Source organism: Scleropages formosus, chromosome 20 (genome assembly GCF_900964775.1).
Source record: "Scleropages formosus chromosome 20, fSclFor1.1, whole genome shotgun sequence".
NCBI lineage: Eukaryota > Metazoa > Chordata > Actinopteri > Osteoglossiformes > Osteoglossidae > Scleropages > Scleropages formosus.
This window is the reverse complement of record NC_041825.1, coordinates 16,281,842-16,306,001: the sequence shown is the minus strand read 5'-3', so window position 1 is coordinate 16,306,001 and position 24,160 is coordinate 16,281,842. Positions and strand designations below refer to the sequence as shown.

Here is a 24,160-nt window from a genome sequence, read left to right as displayed (position 1 = left end):
AGTACTTTACTGATTTAACTTTAAAGTTATAACTATTTCAGGAAAACGTATTATTTTTCATCCCACTGTGTTTTTTCTTATCTCTGAGCCAGTATATCCATTGTGTCTAGTGAAAAAGCAAGAAGGTCGCCACTGCTATATAAGCTCTCTTTTTTGGTGCTTGGAGCCAGATAACAGAAACATGCTTTGTTTTACGTCATAGAAGATTCAAGGCCTAATGACACATATCTGAGAAAAGAGTGCTGGTGGGATAGAAAGAGACTTAATTTTTTCCATTTCCAAGCATTAAAATGGTTATGCTGTCCAATCTGTATTACATTACATTTACATTTACATTTATATATTTAGCAGATGCTTTTCTCCAAAGCGACTTCCAATGAACTCTGTGTAGTGGTATCACTCATATAGACTTACCCCACCTTTTCTGAATCAAATTTGTTGTGGGAAATCCAGTTCTAATGCATGGGTCCAGATACTGAAGAAGCTACTATGAAATCCTTTCCTATACCATCCAATGTTCCCTCAAAAATGACCCAGACATAAACATCCCCTCTTATTATTATTATTATTATTATTATTATTATTATTTTTATTATTATTATAATATCACTCAGTGATATGATTTTATCACTCTCCACAGCAAATCTTGCACAGGTAACAGGTGAGTAACATAGAAGTAATTTAGGCATAACACAATATTATGCTTCTTTTTTCAGCACTCTTATACACAACCCATTTACATTTTTCCCATTTGGGTTTCCCAGCTATCTCAGGCTATGAACACGACAGTTTTTGAAATGTGGTTGGTCCACAGAATTCTTGAGCCCGGAGCTGGATGCTTTCCTCAACCCCCATGGTGTCAATGACCTACCCCCTGCAATGTGTCATCACAGATGAAATGCAAACTGAAAGCACTATGTGGTTACCATATATTTGCTGTATTTCTCATTAGCCGGTATTAAAACCGATGATTACCTGGTTGGGGAAAAGTGAGGTAATGGTAACTGAGGTCGTACTTACATGACCTGCTTTGCTTATTGTGGCTGAGCCTTGATTGTTCAACGGACTTTTAAAGGATAATGCTCTGCACAGTGAGAGTTACTCAATCTCTGATTCACTTTTCTAACCTTTCACAAATAGCCTGATTTGAGACCCAGAGTGCTTCTTTAGTTTTGGTCTTTATTTCGCTGTAATTAATTTAATCTTGGGTTCCTCTATTACTTTGCCTGCGTACAGCAAAGCGCATGAAAGGATCTAAACATCTTCAGCTGGGAGAACAGCTGTGTTCTCCTTTTAGTTTTGTATCAAAAGATGTGTGTTTCTTCTGTAAAAGGCAAACGTCATCAGAACCTTTAATCTCAAAATGCATTATTTTTTTTAACCTGCCCCTTTGTGGCATGTGGCGGTGACATTACTTTTCATTTTAGCTGCAGCAAAAGAGGACAGTGTGAACTCAATACAAGCGATGAATGGGATCTCAGCTCTGCTTGGATCCACACACTGGTTCTAAAACCGTACTTAATTACTCCCTCAAGTAATTTGCTTTGCATGATGGGAACTGAGCATATTCCCTTTCATGCATATACTGTCCTAGCTGTGCACGTTTCACCCCAAAAGACATCAGAATCACTTCCCTCGGATTCCATTTTAACGGTATGGCATAGAATGCCTATAGGCTGTGCTGCTCAAATAGGATCTTAGAGGTGTGGAATGGCCAGTAGTTAGAGCTATTTTGCTCCAATAGGCTAGAGCTCTAAAGAGGACTGAAAAATGTCTTCAGCAACCAGGGCACACACTGGTTCTTTCATGGCAAGGGGCTCAAACGAGGAAGAAACCACACATGTTTGACTGGGGCAAACAGGGGACATTTGCTTTGGATCCTAGAATGGAAAGAGGACTGAGAAGCTTCTGATAGCCTCTAGAAAATCAACAGCTAGTCCTAAAAATCTCTTCAGTCAAGCATTCTTCACTGTTCTATTCAACATTACAATCAATACACTTGTACCTTGCGTTACAGACATCAGAATTACAAAGTTTCAGACATGATCATTTCCTAGTTTATTTTTATTTACATTTTCCTTACCACTCTATCTTTTTTTAAATTTTTCACTTGCTGAGCAAAAATGACCTGTATTTCTGTTTTCTACCCCTATTAAAATACATTTAGACACGCGAGGGGAGGGAAGGAGGAGGTTGGGAGGAGAGTAGCATGAAACAGAGAGCATCTCGTGGATTTTCCATATAGATATTATTCTGCATGTTTTTATTTATTATAGGTATCCAAAACTTTTACAGAAACTACTCAGCTAATAAAGATGTACATTGTTAATACACTTTTTTGATAGCTAAACTGAAAGTAATTAATTGCTTGTTCATTACAGTAAACTTTTTATTAGAGAATCAGTCGCTTCCTCCTGACAAGTAAAATAGTCATGATTTTAGGGAGAAAAACTTTTTAAAACATTTTCCAGCTCACTCTCAGCTCTGTGCACCGTTTCGTTTTTACTGTGGTGCCTAAGGTACAGAAGTAACATGTGAGGTAATATGGCATTGTCTTGAGTGTGTAAAACAGAATGCAACAGTCAGTAGAAGGAAAAAATAGCCTATTTTTGATTTCCAGTCATTTAAAAGGAAACGTTAATGTTCTTTCATGTTAATAAAAGACTGCAAAATAAACTTGTGCCATATCCCACCCATGGAGTTTTCTGTATCACGCCCTCTGCTTCCAGGACAGAGGAACACAAAGACCCAGCGTTGCCTAAGCTGCTGATGAAAATATAAAAAACAAAAGTCTTACAATCAATATTTGATTCATAATGGCTTTACTTAATATTTTAACAGAATTCATCTTGTAAATAAATCTTGGGATTAAGCTGTTTTCTTAATTGGCTGTAATGTTGTGCAATAACTGATAACAAATTTAAGAATAATTTTAAGTTCACAGATAGAATTCTGATCCCAAAAGCTTTTCCAAGTTTAGGTACAAGTGTATGTTCTTTCAGTGGTTTCCCTTGCAATGGTTGAAACCTTTAATAGATTTATTCTTTCTTGCAGTATCGTGTAAGATCTGTTCCATGTGATTTCATGTCACTGTGAAGTGTGGTTTGTTCTTCAGATTTATATTTGTACTCATTTTTTGCCAATGCAATATACAAAATATACAATAAGAAATGTTCATATTTTATCGAAATTAGTACTCCAACTTAAAAAAGTAAACATGCCTACTTAAATCAGTCGCATTTTCTGGCATTTTTAATTTTTTCCACTTGCTACTGTTTCACTAGTCCCACCCAGGGTAAACCCGTCCTGTGCAAGCTCTCTGAGACAGGGGAAAGCTAGTGTATAATAGGTATGAAAGTGAATTAGACCTGCTTCTTACTGCCCAGCTGCAGCTCCATAGTGGATTTGATTGTAATTTAAATCTATTGGCCCCAATGTACCCTTGAGGTGTAATTTTCAAAAGCATGTTTGCTGGTCATTATAGTTATTGATTTCTATGCTGCCTCCTTGAAAAACATTTGCTCTGTGATTGACAGCCAATAGTAGATGAATTTCGATTTTTGTAAGAAGGGGGTATGAACTGGATACACACTTTGCAATAAAATTGCGAATCCCCCAGTCTCAGCTATTGAAGATTTTTGTCTAGATGATCTGATCTCATTTCAGAGGTTCATTCAAACATAAGTTTTAACCAGATCTTCACCTTGAACCCAGATATAGAGCATTATTTGCCAAGTCACACGTAATACCTTCATTCATTTAGGTCATGCTTTTCTCCAAAGTGACTTACAACATTAAGCTACTTGCAATTATTTACCCATTTGGGTAATTTAGCTGGAGCAGTTTAGGGTATATATATATATATATATATCTTAGTCAAGCAGTAGGGAAGAGAGTTGAACCACCAACCTTTCAAGCTAAAGGCAGCAGCATCTACCACTTTACTATCAGCTGACCATCCTGACATTTGAAAAGAATACCCTCCCACTGTTGCGCTCATGACAATGAGCGGTATGGTTTTTGTAAGAACGAGAGAAAGCTAGAAACATCATCAAAACTGGTTTCAATGAGAACAAGCATGTGAAGTGATTTTGCTAATCAGAGTGCTCAGTACTTCACTGATCCAAATTTTTAATCACTCAGTGATGGATGTGATCAGCCTCATAGGAATATATGCAACGTTCATACAAAGTAAAGCACTACCTGTCCTATGTTAACCTCTGAAATTCTACCGAAAAACACTTTTTATTTAATAGTAGAAAGCTTTTTATACACACACCTAACCATGCACTAGGGCAAATCAAAAAATATCTGCAACGATATGTATTAAAATGAATACAGATTATTCCAGACACATTTTGATTTATCTACACATATATTTTTTTTGTTCAATAGTTTTTTGATTACAGATCTGTCTGTTATATCTTCAACTTATACTGTTCGGAAAACACAAGCCACGAATTGGTCTTTACACTCAAATTTTATCCTTCAAAGGGTGTGAACGTACCTAGCACTTTCCCCAGACATGAGACACCCATCTTATGAGCTATCAGTGTGTCGTTTAAACACAAAGAAGGTGAGAACGTCCTGCCACACACTCCCTTTCACAGAGTCTCTCTTTACCCTACTGTGACCAGTGTAAATATATATTTCCACAGATTGCCGGCAGAGCTAGAGCTGCTAAAGGGATCACGAAGCACTCCAACAGCTCTTCTTCTCCTGTGTGTCAGCGCCAAGGGAGGGGAGCGCAGTAACCTTAATCGGGACGAGTGTGAGGCTGACTGTCACTCTGCAGCACGCCGGGCCTCTGGCAGCTGCTAATAAGTACTTTGAGGAGCTCACATCTCTGTCAGCATGGAACCCGTCTCCCCTCCTCCACGTTCCGGCACCCTGCTCTCCTCTGAAGGGGCTCTGTCACATCACCCCACGAAGGCACACCAAAACCCCTCCACATACAAATGGACTAGCTGCGTTTTTCGGAGCAAGATCCCAATGTGTAAAGATGTGAGGCCACTTAGTGCAACTGAAAGGAAGTGTTTGCACTGGCTTTCTAGACTCTTGGACCCTGGCAGTGCATCATTATATAGGTATGTATTTATTGGCAACAGAGGTGCGGTGGCGCAGTGGGTTGGACCACAGTCCTGCTGCCCTGTGGGTCTGGGGTTCAAGTCTCGCTTGGGGTGCCTTGCGACGAACTGGCGTCCCGTCCTAGGTGTGTCCCCTCCCCCTCTTGCCTTACACCCTGTGTTACCGGGTAGGCTCCGCGACCCCGTATGGGACGAGCAGTTCTGAAAATGTGTGTGTGTATTTATTGGCACTAACATCAATATATATTAAAAACATCCATTTTAATTATACTCTTTCCTTATAACGGGGGGTGCGGTGGGTCTGAGGTTCGAGTCCTGCTTGAGGTGCCTTGCGATGGACTGGTGTCCCATCCTGGGTGTGTCCCCTCTCCCTCCAGCCTTGCACCCTGTGTTGCCGGGTTAGGCTCCGGCTCAACGCGATCCTACTCGGGACAAGCGGTTTCAGACTCTGTGTGTATGTGTGTGTCTTTCCTTATAACTTTGCTTGTTTGTTTTGTGGTTGTTTATTGGGATTGGGTGACGGGTCGTCTTTTAGCCATTTTACTCTCTTTATATTTTCATTAAGCTATTGACATTTTAACAAAATGAAATCAGAATTGAAAAATAAATATTAACAATGCCTAGTCCACATAAATATGACGATATGACAGAACCAGCATAATTTCTCACGACCTGGCGACAACACAAAAACGGAGTTGCTTTACCTAAGTGTGAAAGTTTTACGATCATAATGTTATCACGAACGAAAATACACCGCCCGTGATGTCCAGTCTGACATTTCAAATTGTCTGAAGAGCTCTGAACAGGTTTGATGGAGAACGGTACATTGTTTTCTGTCTGGAGACTGCTGACTGTCATTCTGGCGTGGCCGTTTCTGTTTTGAGTCAAAGAGCACTCGGCCTGTCTTCCATCACTACTACTTAGGCGGTCCAACACAGAGCATACTCTTATTTCAGAGTCTCTCTAGATGGGGATTAACCGAGAGAAATCAAAAGTGGCAGGCTACTCCGATCTCAGCACACCGGGTTTTTAAGCAAAATGTCATTTCTACAGGCACAGATAACTGCATTTATAAAACATTGCCATTATGATTTTGTCTTATATTAACAGCAGAGATTATCAGTTAGCTGTCCACTTTCAGCTCTTAAATATCCTCTTTATGGATGCAGACTGGAAAGCCATTTTCAGCAATACCGTCCCACACTCACTTCAGAGCAATTAAGATTAGTGTAGAACCAGCCAAACTTTAATGTGCACATTAACCTTGCTCTGTTTTTACCACCTACAGAATTGTTCATTACCTTCACGTTACAGCGGTCACTATCGTTTTTATTTACACCTTTCTTTTTCGTGCTGTGTTAGGTGTAATGCTCTTCCTCTCTTTCTAATTACGGATGCTGTTCTTTGCTGTCGTATAGCTTGGTCTGTTAGCGAACACTTGTCACTGCCAGTTGCTCTTGAACAACCCTTTCAAAGCTGTATAGATGGATGAAACAGCGATCATTTCGACTGGTACCCCTCTCAACCACAGAAGAAAAAGGCTAACCAATCAAGCGAAAAAAAAACAAACACACAGATCTAAAAAACACTACAATGCCAAGCCCTGCTGGGAACAGCATCAAAAATATTAGTCATATATTACTTATCAAATATGCACAGTAAATACATTACTAGTTTTTACTCGTTACAGAAAAACCATATAATTATATAAAACTCTGCTGGCTTGTATCCATTTACATAATTCACAAAAACAGGTTCTCCTATCACTACTACGCTGATGATGTCCAGTTATTTCTCTTTTCACCCTGCAGCTACAGACAAATCCTTTCATATTGCTGCTTGCCTCTCAGGCATCTCTGCTTGGATCACTGATCACAGATCGACAACTCAACCTCTCAAAGGCCGAGATCCTTCCCATTCCATCAGGTTCACTCATCTGACAGAGACTCTGTCAAACTGGGCAACTCGCTTATTTCATCCACTTCTTCAGTTAAGAGCCTGAGAGTGACAATCAACTCAAGTCTCTGCTTGTCTCAACACATTAAAGCCTTAACCGGTGCAGTAAATGCATCCTGCATTTTATCCACAGGATCCACCCTTATCTCATAAAACACTCTACAGAGCTTCTGGTAGAGGCCATGATGATATCCCACCTGAACTACTGCAGCTCCTTCCTGTACAGTCTTCTGGTCTCCGCCATCAGTGCATCTCCACTCCTCGTCTCTCTCCACTGGCTTCCTGTAGCTGCCCGTGTCAAGTTCAAGACTTTGGTTACGCCTACATGACCATCGACGAATCTATTACCTGATACCAGCAGGACCTGATTACTTGTTACACTCCAGCCAGATCACTACACTCCTCCACCTCTGGCCACACGTAAGAGGTCCAAAATCAAAAACCTAAAAGTTCTCACTTCTGCCTCCAGTGCAGTAGAAAGAGCTCCCTCTATCAATCAGAACTTCTGAATCCTTCGGATCAATAAAAAAACGGTCTCTAAACATATTACTTTCGGATCCACTTCTTTCCTAATCTTTCATGTGGTCAATAAACTTTGTGTATATAATGTGTAAAAAAAGGAAAAATTACTCCCCATCAATTCTATATCTAGCTACTCGTAATGCATGGTGGAAAAAACAGCAGTACTGGAATAATTGACTGTATTTCAGGAATCACATGTATGCATCTGCCGCTCTCTGTCTGCTACTGAAATGCGCTTGTTACCTGGAGTTGTATGTTACTTTGGAGAAAAGCACGTGTTAAAGAATAAATGTAAATGTGAACAGCTGTAAGATGGTAAGGGAGCTACTAACCTTGTGCGGAAGAACGACAGCTGATCCTCCACTGATGCCCACGATGGGCACTGCTGTCTGTGTGGAGATGAAATCCAGGATCTGAGCAACAGCCTCAGAGCCGATGTTATCTTCAAAGACCACTCCATGTACATGGTGGGCTGCCAGTGTGTCACAGATGCGGGTGAGCAGGGCCCGAGGGTTTGTGTCATTCACCAGCACTGTGATGGGGTTTACCTCAAGAGGCAGATCCAGAAAGTTCTCCCGGCTCAACCGTCCTTTGATCTCTACCTGGTAGGTGGATCCGCTGAATACTACTGCCACGTTGACTGTGTCCTGTCCGAAAGGCCGACCCCGGTAGCAAGGGGCATCGTGGAGCAGGATCACAAACAGAGGCCAAAGGGAGGCACTCAGCTGTCCTAGTTGAATGCCCATGTCATCCAGCTACTCCCCGCAAGACCTATAGACAGACAAATAAGTGAAAATATCATCATTATGACTTTCATCTGTCTATGGGACTTTTTCTCTTAACTTTGCTCCGTTTTTTTCCTTCTGTGATAGGAAAAATAGGCATCACAGTGGCACAGTTAGTGGTGCTGAGGCTTCACAGTTCCTGGGCTGTGGGTTCAAATGTGGAATTGAATGCAACTCAGTCTGTGTGGAGTTTTCATGTTACTCCTGTGTTCATAAGGGTTTCCCCATGGTGTTCCACCTTCCTCCACAGTCCAAAGACATGATTTTCAGGGGCGTGAGGCCTTTAGTTTGAAGACCAAATCTTAATCTTACACATATGACAAACATACTGGTGTATGGGTCTACTTCAGTTTTCCGGATTCAGTAATCTTTATTCTGGAACTCTTAGGCTGAGCGAGGTGTTATAGGTGTAAATCATAAAGCCTCCATAATGGCACCACTTACACTAAGATTTATCTTAATAGGCTTAATTATACCAACTGGTCTATATCTATAGTGACAGAGCTTTTAAATGACAAACTGGTGTGCTATGATACTTTCAATGCAAAATGCCAGCCACTTCTGCTAATTCAGAGTATTGGTAACAATGTAGTAAATGGAACAGAATTTAAGGGTGATTCAGTTATTTCCTTTATTCAGATGCACATTTATTTTGACAGTCCCAAAACAGTTCTCTAGTTGAAATTATAAAATGACTGCAAGGCATTCATATTAGTTTGACTCAGTCAACGTTTCCATCGGTGATTACGCTTTATTTAAAAAAACTTTATTTATAGAATTTTTTCTTTCTGATTCCATTCAAGTTATTTTTTATTTAAAGTTGTTTGTTTAAAGTGCCTACTTAGATCAGTATTTCTGTGCTGCAAAAAAGAAAAAGTGAAAGATAATGTAGCCTTAAAATATTATAATACTGTAGTTCGTATTAATGTAACGATCCACGTTAAAGAGGGGTGTTATGTTTGAGCAGAAAAATATGTTTATTGTAAATAGTTGAGAACTGTGGGTAAAATGTTGTTATCTGTGGGTAAAATTAGTTGTTTAACCACTGTGGGGGCTCACAGGGAATATAAGGCTGTGAGTGTTCGTTGCCCAGGAGAGGAGGAAAGCCTGGGGGTCGCTAAGCAGGCTAGGAAGGCTGGCTTGAGGTGCAGGTACTTGAGGAAAAGGGGTCCTCAGACCAAGAGCATTATTTCCTTGGGTCCGTGTCTATACCTCTGTGTGCTGGTGTTCTGATAAACGTTCATAAAGAATGATGTTCATGTGGCCCTCTATGTCCCATCTGAATCTAGAGCACAGTGCGCTACATTAATATTAATCTCTATTAGTATTATTTTAACATGAATGGGGGATGCGGTGGCGCAGTGAGTTTGGCCGGGTCCTGCTCTCTGGCAGGTCTGGGGTTTGAGTCTCACTTGGGGTGACTTATCAGGAACTGGCATCCCACCCTCGGTGTGTCCCTTCCCCCTTCCAACCTTACACCCTGTGTTGCCAGGTTAGGCTCCAGCTTTCCTCAACCCAGTTTGAGACAAGCAGCTTTGGCCAATGTGTGTGTGTTAACATGAATACTATGTACATGAAGTGAAAAAAATTTTAAAAGACTCATACAATATAGTATTTGTGCGTGCTGTTTTGTACATGTCCTTAAGGTTTATATAATTCATTTTAAGAAGATTATCAACCAACTACAGAGTCAATTTACAACAAGGTCTTCAGGACCTCATTGCAAGTCAAGGACTATCTTTACTATGATTTCAGATGTTACAAATCTGACTTTGATACTCAAAGCATCAGCACATCTCTAAAACAGACTATGCCACCTAAAAGCTATACTTTTTCACATAAAGGGCCACATGCGACATAAAGAACCTAAGTTGATGGTTTTGTCATTTTTGTTAATAGAACAATTCCTTCAATTGCCTTGACATTTTGTAAAATAGCTTGTTGAAGCTACTATTCTTTAGCAGAGCTGGCTAACCTACAACAATAGTCAATATACATGTGTTAACTAGCTATTTATAAGCTAGGCTTCCAAACTGCCAAGTTAAGACAGGACAACTGTCTCACAGTATTGAGAGGACATTCCATTGTCTCCATCACTAAATACAACATTTGTGCATTTATCATTTAAAAATGCTGCTGATGCTGAACAATTTCCATTCAAGAGTATATACTTCCCAGATTTTACAATTTAATCCATTGGAAAGTGGTTTTAGTGAATAAAAAAGCCCTTGAATACTGTCATTCACTACTATTTTTTTAGCATAAGTGCCAATACTATATGTACAGTTATAATTTTGCTATGGAATGCATGTACAAGCAGGTTATGAAACACTGAACATTATGGTAAATTACTTTTACATTTACATTTTTATGTTGCATGACACCACATGAAATTTTAGTTGTTAAATTGGTCTTGTTTGATACTTATTTCTTTCTTAGAAAATGAAAGAATGTTCATCTGGGTGAGAAGATTATAATATATTACAGTCATTCCTGGGAGGCTTCTGTCTAGTCATTTCCGTTTTTCCTTCAGTGGGTTCATTGTAACAAAAATGTGATTTTTTACTTTTACAGCATTAATTACATTGCCAGATAGGAAGAAACGGCACTTTAAATGTAATAGTTTTATTGCACACTGAAAAGATCTAGAGGGGATAAAAATAAAAGTAACCACACTCCTTTTTATTTAATAAAATATACTGTAACTTGCCCTCAAAATATGAGGCATGTCCTAGAAAACAGTTTCCAGAAAATTAGTTCTCTTATGAAAGTTTTGCCAGCACCTTTAGCCACCATGGAGGCTTCCTGGCAGTTACTATGGTTCAGGTTTCAACAGGTTATGTTCCAAAAGCAAGTGCTTTAACAACTTATTCATTTATTTTTAATGTATCGCCCCTCCTCGTCTCTCTCCGCTGGCTTCCTCAGGCTGCAAGTATCAAGTTTTTGATGTTAGTCAATAAGAGGGTCAAAGGATCTGGAAAGCAAAACCTACAGGATCTGACCTCTACCTACACCTCAGCAAGGGCACTGTGCTTGTCCACCTGTAGCAGCTTGGCGGTGCAACTCAGAATGGGCCCAATACAGAACATCTGTAAGTTTTCACTTTTAGCTACAGTGTGCTAGAATGTGCTCTCTCTCTCCGTCCACCAGCTAACTAAATAACTGTAATTGCAAATGTAACTCAGTGGTCACGATAGACCAAATTCTGGGAGGTCGCGTTGTTGTGCCAGGTTTGGCCAGTGCCTGCTGTGTGGTGGGTGTGGGGTTCGAGCCCTGCTTGGGGTGCCTTGTGATGGACTGGTGTCCCCTCCTGGGTGTGTCCCCTACCCCTTTGCTCTTGCGCCCTGTGTTGCCGGCTTGCTGGGACCCCCCTTGGGAGAAGCTGTTGTAGACGTAGGTTAGTATATGTCAAATCTGACTGCACAGGATTGGCCACAGTCCTAAAGGACCTTTAACTTCGGGTTTCCACAGTTTCAGAAAGGATACTACAAAATAAAACACAGGGTTATTAAGAGTGCAGATGGAAGAGATGTGCCCTTCTACATGAAGCCCTCTTATTTAATAATTTCAAAGAACTGCAGTTCTCTTCTTATTTGTTCCAGTTACATTCATACTGGTGTATTAGTTAACAGATGTGCCCTCAAGTCAACCTCAAGTGTTAAAACTGTTTTCTAAGTGTCATATTGGAGGTGCAAAGCCTCTCACTTTTGATATAGTGCCAAACCTTTTTTGTACCAGAGGATAAATATGTTGTGCATGCCTCCAGACCACCCTAATGTGATATTTCACTGTTTTCTAGCTTGTTCTTGGGAATTAACACATGCATAAAGGTACTGAGCAATACATTTATGTTACATTTACATTTATTTATTTAGTAGACTCTTTTCTCAAAAGTGACTTCCACGCACAGCCCACACACTTTTTCACCGCGGTGACTTACAGTGCTAGATACACTACTTACAATGGGTCACTCATCGATACGGCAGTGGAACACACTCTCTCTGTCACTCACACACTATGGGTGAACCTGAACAGCATGTCTTTGGACTGTGGGAGGAAACCAGAGCACCCAAAGGAAACCCATGCAGACACAGGGAGAACATGCAAACTCCACACAGATTGAGCAGGGATTGAATCCATGTCCTCTCGCAGCACCCATGCACTGTGAGACAGCAGTACTGTTATTAATACTATTATTATTATTATTTTAACTTTTACAAAGAACTACTGGAGAACCCATATTTGTAAATTTCTATAGTTTCGTTACACTAGAAGATTGAAAGGGCAATGTTATGCAATGTGTATGTTTTTGATGAAAAATATTGAACCAAAACCAGATAAAAATAATTAACTTACAAATTAAAATCATTTGAATCCCAAATGCCGAAAGTGAATTACCACAACCATTTGCACTGCTTCAAAATCAAACTAAACACTGAAAGAAAGCATTTATATATACACTTACGCAGTACTGTGACTTCTGCAAATAGATCCCTTAAGATCTAAAAACTTTTCTTCCGAGTACATTAAGAGAATGTTGTACACTCCCTGTCATGTCATGTAGCAGTCCGGAGAATATTTATTTTGCTGTTAATTTGAAATGAAATTAAAAGAAAAATGTGCAGTGTAAAGAATAATCTATATTTTGGCAATCTACTTTCATTTTTCCATCTTGTGGCATTTGAACATGAAATTATTATAGCGAATGACCTCCAGATAAACAGCATAAGAACTGCAGAGAAAAGTGTATGCATTATTTTACTTTGACCTCTAACATTCACCTTTCAAAAGTTGTTTTACTTGACATTTGTTTTTCCATCTGAGATCAACAACTGTTTTTGTGGAACCCAATGACGATGCTACGCCTACTGTAGCTTCAAATGTTACTCTCACTGTTTTCTCAGAATATTGTCGCAGATGTGTTGCTTGCATTCTGAAATACAATATTTAGTTATGCAGTCACCTTTTCTCACTGAGATCTGATTTGCATATCTTATTTTACCACGATAAGTGTAATGTGCAAGGGGGGTGTTTACCGCATTATGCATCATAGTGGGAATCACAGCAATTATCTGGTAGTCTGCTACTTGCAGGGTTTCTGGCTGTGTTCAGGACGCACCGTGATTCTTATGAGCGTGCTCTCAGTTGATGTAATTTACCTCTTGAATCTGCACGGCAGGACACCCCTCCCTGCTTCTTGACAGATGTTTTCGTGAGGTAATAGGCCTGGGGTTTGGGAAGCGGCTCCTACAACAGGTATCTGCAGTTTAGCATCACTCTTCGATTCTAAGATGTCGGATTTAGCGCCCAGTTCTAACATCAGAAGGTGACTGACCCCATGTCGCACTGGCTACCCCCCACACAGCACACCTTATGGCCATAAGCCTTGCTCCACTCCCACGCCTTATACATAGTGAATCTTCCCATTCCTGACAGCAGTAGGAAGTTTTAGCTCACTTAATGCCCAATTTACAGTAAAACTACAAGCTCATTCGTAGCAAAGACAGAAAGTGCTTAGTATTGATTTTATACCTCTAACAAGTTGTAAACTTGGCTTAGCTTTTCACAAATAGGAGGCATTCTACCAGGGGCCATTTAACACCCTCTAGTGGGAAAGAGCAGCTGTACCCAGCGGGCAGCTCGCAGTTCACCTCCTTGTCAGGCCACTGGACCGTGCCTGCCTGCGTGCAGACACCTGGGGTCTGCCGCGAGGTGGTGGGAGGGGGGGTGGCATCCAGCAAAAGCCTGTCAGATCACATGCAGCAGCCAGAGTCCATTCACTGTCATTCCCTTCAGATCTCTTGTCAGGTGGACGTCCTCAAAAGGATTTCAACAAACGGCAGAAAGCAGCGTCTCCTGGCTCGGCGCACTTAAAAGCTGAAAAAAAAATGGAAAACCTATAGCAGTGGCTCAGGAACCCTGGGATGAAATGATGCTTTAATGTTCAGATCTTGCAGCTGGAGCTGTTGTGTTCGTATGTCAGAATAACACTGAAATCAATAGGCCCTGGATGACAGACCTACAATAGCTCCGTTGTCATTTAAGAACCACATCATGCCCTTAAACCACGTTTGCCTTTGTATTGTTTCAGGGTACAGAGAGTGTTAGAAGTAAAATGTGTGTTTTGTTTACTGCCTCCCTGTTCTCAAAGACAAGAAACAGAAAACGAGCGAAAGACTGAAAGAATTCCAGTGATCAAAACCATGTGCAGGTGGTACGGTTATAAGGTGGATTCATTGTCCTAGTGTCCCAGTGTAATTAGTGAAATTCATTCTATAATGACAGCTACCAATAAAATCATCGTAAACATATTTAGAGTACATTACGAATCAGACAGACACATCCTAATAGGCTGTGCATTCAGAATATTTATTACAGAAATTGCCTCAATGAAATGTAGCTCAGCCAACAGCCATAATCTTATGAGGTAACCCAAGCCTTGAATTATATGGGTTATATATTATCATACCTACTGTACACTGCATCATCATATACTTTCATGGCCAATAATTTCATCCAAAGTTTCTTACCGTTCTTTCTACTTATGAGCAATGGCTGTTTTACTGCAGTAATTCTGATTTAGTACCCAAAGGTGCAACTATTGATGCCCTACTGGGACTTGAGCTGGTTAAAATTATGTACCCTTGGTTCGCAGCTACCTGCTGCTTGACCCCATTTTAAATGAAGAATGTATTCATGCAAACCGTAAAATACCGTAAATAGAAGAACGTGCTGGAAGTCAGCGGATGGCCAGGTGATTGATAATGATACACCCTTGATATATTACTCATTAGTGCTCTGTCATTCAGCTGTGCACTCCATCCCACAGTCCAGCCATCATGTCACTCACTCTTACTTTACTTGCTATATCTAAAAGCACACTATACTCCTCATTAATCTTTCTACTTTGCTTCATATTTCTCACACCCTGTCTCCTAAAAATCTGTCCTCTGTCTTTCTGTCTGCTTTTTTATTTATTGTTTTTTTTTTTTTTTTTTTTTTTAACCTGTGTTATGTACACCGGCTCAAGCGGAGAATTACAACATAAGCCAGTTAGAGGACATCTTGCCATCGATTGCAATTAATGGCTTGGACAGCTAGGAGTGCTTTCTGTCTTGGAATGTCATTGCTGTCCTGCTATTTACCCATAAATGCATTAAATAAATAAATAATAAAACACGTTTGTGCTCATGATTGACATGGAGACAAACTCTGCAACTGGGTCAAACGGTGATTTCAAAGGTAAAGTATGCAAGCATAACGGTGATAAACAACCATAAAAGAGTGAGAACAATGTTACAGGGTAGTACTGAGAATGTAACTACAGATGACATTGCTTAAAGAATAAAAATATAAGTGATTCTTTTTTCACCTCCCTCGAGTCCTGGGAACAAACAGCGATTATGTAGTGTACCACAAAATCTTACCATTGAGAAAGTACTGTCATCTAGTAGTCTACTCCGCTGTATCTTACGGCCAGTTCACGGTAAAGGTTCTGAAGCTTAGCCTATGATGAAATAGTCATGGTCCTGCTCCTCAGCATGTGCCAAAACGAACCCACGGTAAGAGGGGAATTGATTTGATCTTAAAATAAATTGCAGCATCTGCAGCCATCTAATAAATGAAAAAGGCATGTGTAACTTCTGAATGACAACAAAACAACAAAGGTCTAACCCTACAAACAAATGGATTAAAAACTGAGCTGCTGTTGTATAATACAAACAAATCAGAGAGCAGTGCTCTGGTATCTGCCAACAGAGTTCACAAGAGAGTTCATATTTGACGAAACACCAGTTGTTCACATGAAGATATTATCCGCCTGTGTCTTTATGTGCCCATTTCAATTTACTCAGGAAGAGACACCGCAAAAAAGTCTTTTCTATGCATTGCATACTGGGGAAAAATCCAGAATTCAACATTTACGTTGGGAGTCTGCTGTGCTGAAGCATGTGGTGTCGCCTGTTCTCAGGGACGTTGAAGAGCTAAAAATGGTGAAATAAGGTCAAACCTAAATCTCGCTGAGGAGATTATATATATTTCCTCTTCAACTGGAACATCTGATACTGTACAAATTGGAGGACTTTAACAGAGAAAGGAATTTTTTGTGTAATTAAATTGACATTGGAATACAGATGAAAAGAAGCAGATAACGCAGTCAGTCATTTAGTGTCCCTTCAGTTTGTACATTATAATTTTTGGAGAACCGTACTCTTATCTATGCAGGAGTCGTCTGGTGCCCTAAGCGAGAAGAAATGAAATTGCTGTGAAGGACACTTTGTAATGAAAAGTCTCCCATCTAGCTTTTAAATGATACCAGTTGCATTGTGTGAATCTATCTCCTCTTCACTATCTGAACCCAATTTAAACATGTTACAGCGCTTGTCATTCACATCATGATGACGAGATCCGCAACAGATTTGCAGAACGTTGTCAGTGGAGAGCATACATATATATATGCAAAACTGGACAAAATCATCATCGCGGTTTAGTCCTGTCCTCACAGTACTTCCAATTAACCTCAAACAGACATCTTGGTATTTCTGTCTCTTTCGTCCTGAAGTCAGAGATAACTTCTGTATCTAGAAAAATTTAGAGGGGCACATTATAATACCTCCCAGTTTTTCTTGGAAATATTGGACTAGTCCAGCTAAATGTACTGTATCTGTAGACTGCTTCACCATTTAGCGAAGGACATTGGGTTCCAATACTGCTTCACGTCTGAGAGCTCGTGGATGAACCATCCGTAACCTGTACGTATCTACATAAGGTAATAATATTCCCGTATGTGTGTGTTCTTCATGTCAGAAAATGTTTCATCTTTCCCAGCATTGCTCAAAGAATGATTTTTCTTTATGTGCAGTGGATTAGAAAACACCACAATCTTCCCCATGTCTTTAATGGAATACAGGTGTTTTATTTGTGCTCATATTGTGTTTACACAAAGGAAAATAAATATTTATAAGCTGTTTCTAATTGTGCTTGTCAATGTGCATTTATGAGTAAAGAAGCCTCCAGGCCCACGTGCTGCTCGTCTTTTGAAGGTTTTTTGCAGGCTGCATGACTGATACGCAGTGTATGCGTGAGCATTTTGATTGGTCACACTTGGAGCGAGGAGGATCAGGCTAAGGCCTTTCCCAGGGTGTGGAACGATGCCCTTCGCCAACATGGCAGCATCTCGACTGCTCGGCCAAGGGAGCCCAGTCTCCTTCGCTGCTCACAAATCTCTCGGTGTCTCACACAGTAAGTAACGTGTCTGGGATGTTATTCTGTGTTCGCCCAATTATAAATGGCCACAGATTTTTTTACAGATTCTAAGATTATACATCGGTGCTTAAAAAATAATACAATTAGAAATGCTAATGTCTTTTTTTCATGGTGAACTTAGTTAATAATGAGCTGTGATGGTATGAACTGAATTACATTGAACTCTCTACTATACTGTCCATTTACATTTATTCGTTTAGCAGAGACCTTTCCCCAAATCAAGTACATCGATTATTAGCTAGTATTTAGCTGACACCTTTCTCCACGACGAATTACAATGCTAGAAACACTACAGCGAATTCTACAGCCATTCACTCATGTGTACAGCAGAGCAGTGTAACGCAGTCACTCCCACACGCAATCGGTAATTTAGATTCCCTATTTTACCTGAAACAGGCCTTTGATCTGTGGGATGATACCAAAGGACAGGGAGGAAACCCACACAAACATAGAGACAACGTGTGAAAATCCCACACAGACTGAGCCAGATTCAAACCCTCATCCAAACACATAGCCCATATGCCGTCAGGCACCAGTGCTACCCGCTTGGCCACTGTGTAATTTGTAAATGAGGATCATATAATCTAAATGTATGTTCATGGCAAATAGCAAATAATTCAATGGTTTTTTTTTTTTTTTTTCCCAGAACTTAGAAATCAAGAGAAATTCAATTTTAGAACAATAGTACACAATACTACAGCGAGGATCATTATCAGAATTATAAAAGAAAAATTGTAATCAGATTAACCTCTCTAAAGACTTAAGCCTTTAGAGAGAGAAGCTTTTAAAGTGGACAGCATAATTTCACCGAGCACAAACCACACAATATTTCCTGAAACAAAGACAGGGAGACAAACTGCAACCCTCACTGCTTCATAGTATCTGGAGAACTATTGCGAACGTTGAGTTCCCACAAACAGCAATTATTGCACGACAGGTTTTTCTTTGGAAGACACCTTCCTGTGGCACATCCTCTCACAGATTAGATCTGTTCAGCAGAAATTTACTTCTATTGTAAATTTAATGCTCATTCTGCTTTCTTTACACATCTGCATTGTGGATCTTGGAATCTGTCATTCATTCATTCTTTCATAGGATGGAAAGAAAGGTAGTCGCCTCTTACCGAAGGTTTGATGAAGGTAAAAACCTGGGTGGCATATATTTAATTCCTAAACCGCCGTTGGTTGAAACAATTTTTTTTCCGAGATATAAATTGAAGTATTGACAAATTGGCCTTATGCTGAATATAATGTGTTTCCTCCTACTACACTGTTTGGAAGTTTTCAGCCTTACAGTTTTCCGGCAGTACTTCTTGATTGAACGGTGCCTCTTTGCTTAACCTGTTACACTGCGATTAAATTGAAAAGGTGCACTGTCTGGTTATGGTTTTGACAGAAAAAATTGTGACTGTCTCCTTCATACCACTTTTAACAGCATGAGGCTTTAGTACTGCTCTAAAAGCATTTATTGAATGCACAGCTTAAATCCACATAATGTCACCAACCCTGGTGAAAGTGGCAGCCAAACCCAGCAGACTCGGCCATTTAGAGGGCAGAAACAAGAGAGGAAACAGTCTGTTACCCAGCATGGGGCAAAGCACACATTTTCGACTGTTGGCTAATGGTTTCTCCTCACCATTATTCGGTGTTGCTGGTGATACGCGAGACGTTTCCTGGTGCAACCTTCGCGGCTCTCATTTATGTCAGTTACACGGACCTGGCTGTCGCACGCAGTTAATCCTAAAAGGACACTGATCTCTGCAGCAATCCTTAATCACATCACAAATACCAATATTTGTTTGTGAAAATCATTGCATTGGTATTTAATTGAAATGAATAAAAACAGCGCTCAGTTCGCATACGGCAGTCACTATCATCGGTCATCCAGATTCCCCGCTTTCTGGAGATGGGATCTCCGATCGTGAAATATTAGACGTGTTAAACGCAGCTGCGACCGGGCAGTCGTTAATCAGCCGGGTCTTTAGCAAGTCACGTACGCTGTAATTTCATGTTCTCCTGAGTCAAAGGCCTTACAGCTGCCGTTTCTCAGGGCGCAAGGGTCCGCAGCAGTCCGAGTGGTAGAGGGCACTGGAGCAGCAGGTGGGCCATGACCAGTGGCTGCCTTTGCTATGAGAAGGACTGTGTCGGACACACTGATTTACCCCAATACAAATGGAGCACGATATAGAAGGGAGCAGAACAGCAAGGCAGCGATAGCGAGTGACACCAAACACAACGTGTGACTGACTTCCGGTTTGCTGGTCCTCCCTCCCAGTCCAAACACACACAAATACATGCATAAATAGACACAGATTGCAGTGAGGATAGGATTTCAGACTTAAGCCAACTTAATTCAGCAAATTATTTTACTTCTAGACTAAGACAATTAGAAAAGCTGGTAAAAATTGGCAGGAGGGCCAAGTGGTGCAGCGGGTTTGGCCGGGGTCCGCTCTGCGGCGGGTCTGGGGTTTGAGTCCTACTTTGGGTGCCTTGTGGTGGACTGGTGTCTGATCCAAGGTTTGTCCCCTCCAGCTTTGCGTGCTGTGTTACCAGGTTAGGCTCTGGTTCATTGGGACATGTCACTGTAGACATTGTGTGTGTGATTCTGCTCTTTTTTTTTTTAGAAAATCCTGACTTTTTAAAGCAGACATTTTTAGTGGGGGAATTTCAGCAACTTCTATTTCCCAAAGTTTATTTTCTTTGTGAGGACATTTTCTTCAGTAGTTTACATTTATTCATTTAGCGGACACTTTTCTCCAAAGTGACTTCCAATGAACTCTATGTAGTGTTATCAGCCCACACACCTTATTCACCAAGGTGATTTACACTGCTGGATACACTACTTACAATGGGTCACTCATCCATACATCGGTGAAACTGACTTCCTCTCTGTGATACTCACACACTATTGGGGGGGGGGGGGACCTGAACAGCATGTTTGGACTGTGGGAGGAAACCAGAGCACCCGGAGGAAATCCACGCAGACACAGGGAGAACTCGCAAACTTCACACAGACTGAGCAGGGATCAAACCACATTCTCTCACACCACCCAGGTGCTGTGAGACAGGAGCGCTACTGGCTGTGCCACCGTGCCGCCTAGCTATCAAAATAAGGCCACATACACACGCAAACACATAAGCACACACATACACACATAAAGCAACCCTCACACAGGAAGAAATGCACTTTAAGACATTCTTGTCTATTTTCCTCTTTTGTTTATGGGGAGCATAAATCACTGAAAAAGATTGTGTGAATTTACAGCCCTGTCTGGCGTCTGCGGAATTTACTGCTATTCTCTATCCACATGACCTTGGTTCATTCTCTCTGGTCAAAACCACCCATCTATCGTAATGTGTCTCAGTACAGCTTCCTTTGTATCCGTGTGACTGTGCGTAAGTGTACATGTGTGTTTGTTCTATGTCTCTGAGCGTGGGTCCAAGTCTGTGTCTGCTTGTGTGTGTGTGTGTGAATCTGTGCATGCTTGTCCTTGAATTGGGTTCGGTCTTATCCCGTTTTCCTCATCCATCCCTGCTGGATAAGGATAAGAAGATGTGCCGCACACCTTTGACTTCTCACCGAGCTGATTTGTCCGAAGCGTGACTAAAATGTCTCGGCAATGAAATGAGCAATCAGTTAACCATGGACCGCAGCTCCGGACATCAGTCCAGGTTCTAAAAAACTGTTGTAGACCGTTTTCGCTGTGCATGATGAACGTTTTCTAACTTAGCTAAAGTCCTTGTTGGCAAAGTGAGAAACATTTTCCTGTCACTCCAAGTCTGGTTTTCATTTTTCCCTGAAATTTTAGCTTGTCTGATCAAATGTCCCCCAGAGAAGTGTTTTGAAATTCAGTCTATATACCCAATTCCTGAGTGCACAGCCATCCACATCCTTTAAATCCTTTTGTCCCTGTTCAAAATATTCTGCAAAAGTGTATAATTGCCAGTGAGATACGGGAAGAAATATATAACACTCTAATCAGAAACCTTGACTCTGCAAGGCTATTCCTTCAGTCTGTAATAGTACATATGTTACAATATTTCATCTTTTTTTTCAAAAAAAAATTGGGAACCGCTTGGAAATCACTGACAAGTCATTTGACACTTTGTGTATGTTCTCTTTTCAGCAGGCACAGAAAATAGGAATAATTTCCCCCATCGAATGCCATCGTTCACTAAAATTCAGTATGAATTTTAAATAACTTTGCATAGGAATTACTGCAGCATCTGTTTCAAAATGTCTTTGCAGCTGGACTTATCCCCTAGAAATCCACTTACGAGGTGCTAAACTGCTTTGTGTGACCCATGCTGTCAATCTTAGGCCTTCAGCCCCATGGTCATCTATGCTTTCTTCGTGGGTGCTATGCAAAAACGTAAAGATCAGCTCTGTCGCATCTCCGAGTCACTCTGCCGCTTAAACGTTTCCTATGAGGAGAAGAAACAGGGAAATACAAGGACAGAAGCTGGTTTATTTTTTGTCAGAGGTCGGATGGACTCCTGCACATGCATCCTGCTGGGTGATGGACCGGTTGTGGGAGATGGGAGCCAGCAGACTGGGATCGATGCATCTGTTTCCCTGTCACACAGAGAGGTGGCACTGACAGACTGGGCCGTCACACGGTTCAAATTTAACTCTTTCTGACCCTCGGTGATGGTGGTCCGCAAAGCGCTCCCTCTCTTCTTGTGTATTTGCTGCCATCGCTGCATTACGCTGAACACACCCTGGCCAAAGAATGAAAGACTGAAAGGCTGAAGACTGATTATGCAAACCAAAAGGTAATATGTTGGGAAGAGCACAAAAAATAATAAGAATGGAGTTAAGCATGCAGTGCAGGTTTCATGAGCTGCTTCATGTTTAAAGCAGCTGGACACTTACCGGCATTTAATGGGAAGTGTGTTTTCATCAACCATACAAAAGAAGTGCCCCATTAGTATTTAAATCAGTTCATCTTTGATCAAAACTCCAGTTCTATAACAATTACACCACCAAGTAGGAAAACATACAAAATATGTTTTATAGACTTTTGAACTAGGCCAATCCATAGAGGGTTACAGTTGCAAATACATGGTGGTGAATATAGGGATGAGTTCGGACTCAAGTGAAGTCGGACATAAAGATTTTGATACTCAGAAAAACTAGCCACGATGAAGAGGTAGCATGCTGCCCATCAAACTGGCTCGAGAAATGACTGACTGTTGCAGCTTCTACCAAACTTTGGTGGTGCCCTGTGGTGACAACGCTATCGCCTTTGCAATCATAGTTGGTACCCTTCTTTTGGCGCTTTCTCGTATCTTGACACTCCATATGGCTGAATAGCCAGCCCTCTGTGAAAAGGAGCCACCCGTACATGTCGGCAAGAGCCTGCCCTTCTCACGCCTTCATCCTCCCATAGGAGTCCTGAGAACATGCAGCTGCAGACTCAAGGAGGCACCGGGACTGGACGCAATTCCTATAAGAGACCTCCTTTTAAATGAAGACATCTTAAAAAAGGCACGAACAGCATCTACTTCTGTGAAGGCAGCATGTTGCCAAAAGTAAATGCTATTTCAGACGCGCTCGCCCGCCCACAAGAACAAAATGAAAGGGTGCTTTCTGTGGCTTATTCCTAAAAATTCCACCTGTTCTTTTCACACTGCCCCTCTATCCAAAGCATGACTTTTTTAAAAATGCACCTGTTAGACAAGTGTTACGTGTACTCGCGGTGTCAGGCATCAAGCGTAACACCACTTCTCCTGATGCAAAGCGCTACGGCGGCCATGCAAACATGAGCACGTTCAACAGGGAGTTAGGAGAGACACCGGAACAATTTAATAAAGAGCCGTTTCCCCACTGGGAGTTGTAAATGGGGGGAAAAAGCATTGGTGAGGCTCTCACAGGGGAAGCGCCCATACTTCAGACCATGAGGGAGGAGGAGTGGGCGTAGAAAGTGGGAAAGGCAATTCATTACCTGCACAGGCAATATGTGTCCGGTTCCGGAAGCCGGCGACTCATTCTCTGCTTGTTGCTTCCACGGCGCTTGTCTCTTCCCCCCCCCACTTTCCCTCCTCCCCTCCTTCAGCTCCTCTTCCTCGCTTCCCGGCACTTGTTCGATGCTACTTTGTTGTCGGCGACGGCAGACACAGCGACAGCTGTGACATGGTTCCTGGCACTTCGGTAGAAAGTCGCATCATCTGTGCCGGGCGGTGGGCTGGGACACTCCAGTGAAGGGGCACAGGTGAGAGGTGGGCAGATCGAGAGGTAGATGAGGTGGGGGAAGCCACGGGACGGAGGGAAAGTCAAGAAGTGCCCTCCATTGATTATCCTGGGCTTGTCAAGGGTCGAGAGGCGGCTGGAGAATTAAAGTTGCGACATCCTCCCGGGAGGAGGCGCGAGACAGACGCAGGTGGGGAGCTAAGCTGAGTTGTGGCAAGCAGATAGCCTGTATGTGTGTAATGGGAGGGAGAGAAATGGAGAGAGAACGAGTGTGTGCGTGTGTGCGTGTGTGTGTGTGAATGTCTGCTGGAATGCCACTCCTTGTGAGGTGCAAAGCAGCCCTTCACCACCAAT

General features: G+C 41.5%; 1 protein-coding gene across 1 annotated transcript in view; it reads right to left on the bottom strand.

Annotated features, from left to right (window-relative positions):
• The window catches only part of grin2cb (glutamate receptor, ionotropic, N-methyl D-aspartate 2Cb), a 61,620-nt gene extending 37,984 nt beyond the window's left edge, over positions 1–23,636 (bottom strand). Inside the window, exons 1-2 of the mRNA XM_018761380.2 lie at positions 23,562–23,636; positions 7,898–8,336 (exon numbers count right to left, since the gene is read on the bottom strand). Coding sequence (XP_018616896.2) covers positions 7,898–8,311 — 414 coding nt within the window. The 5' untranslated portion in view covers positions 8,312–8,336; positions 23,562–23,636. The remainder of the gene's footprint in view (positions 1–7,897; positions 8,337–23,561) is intronic.
• Between the last annotated feature and the right edge of the window lie 524 nt (positions 23,637–24,160).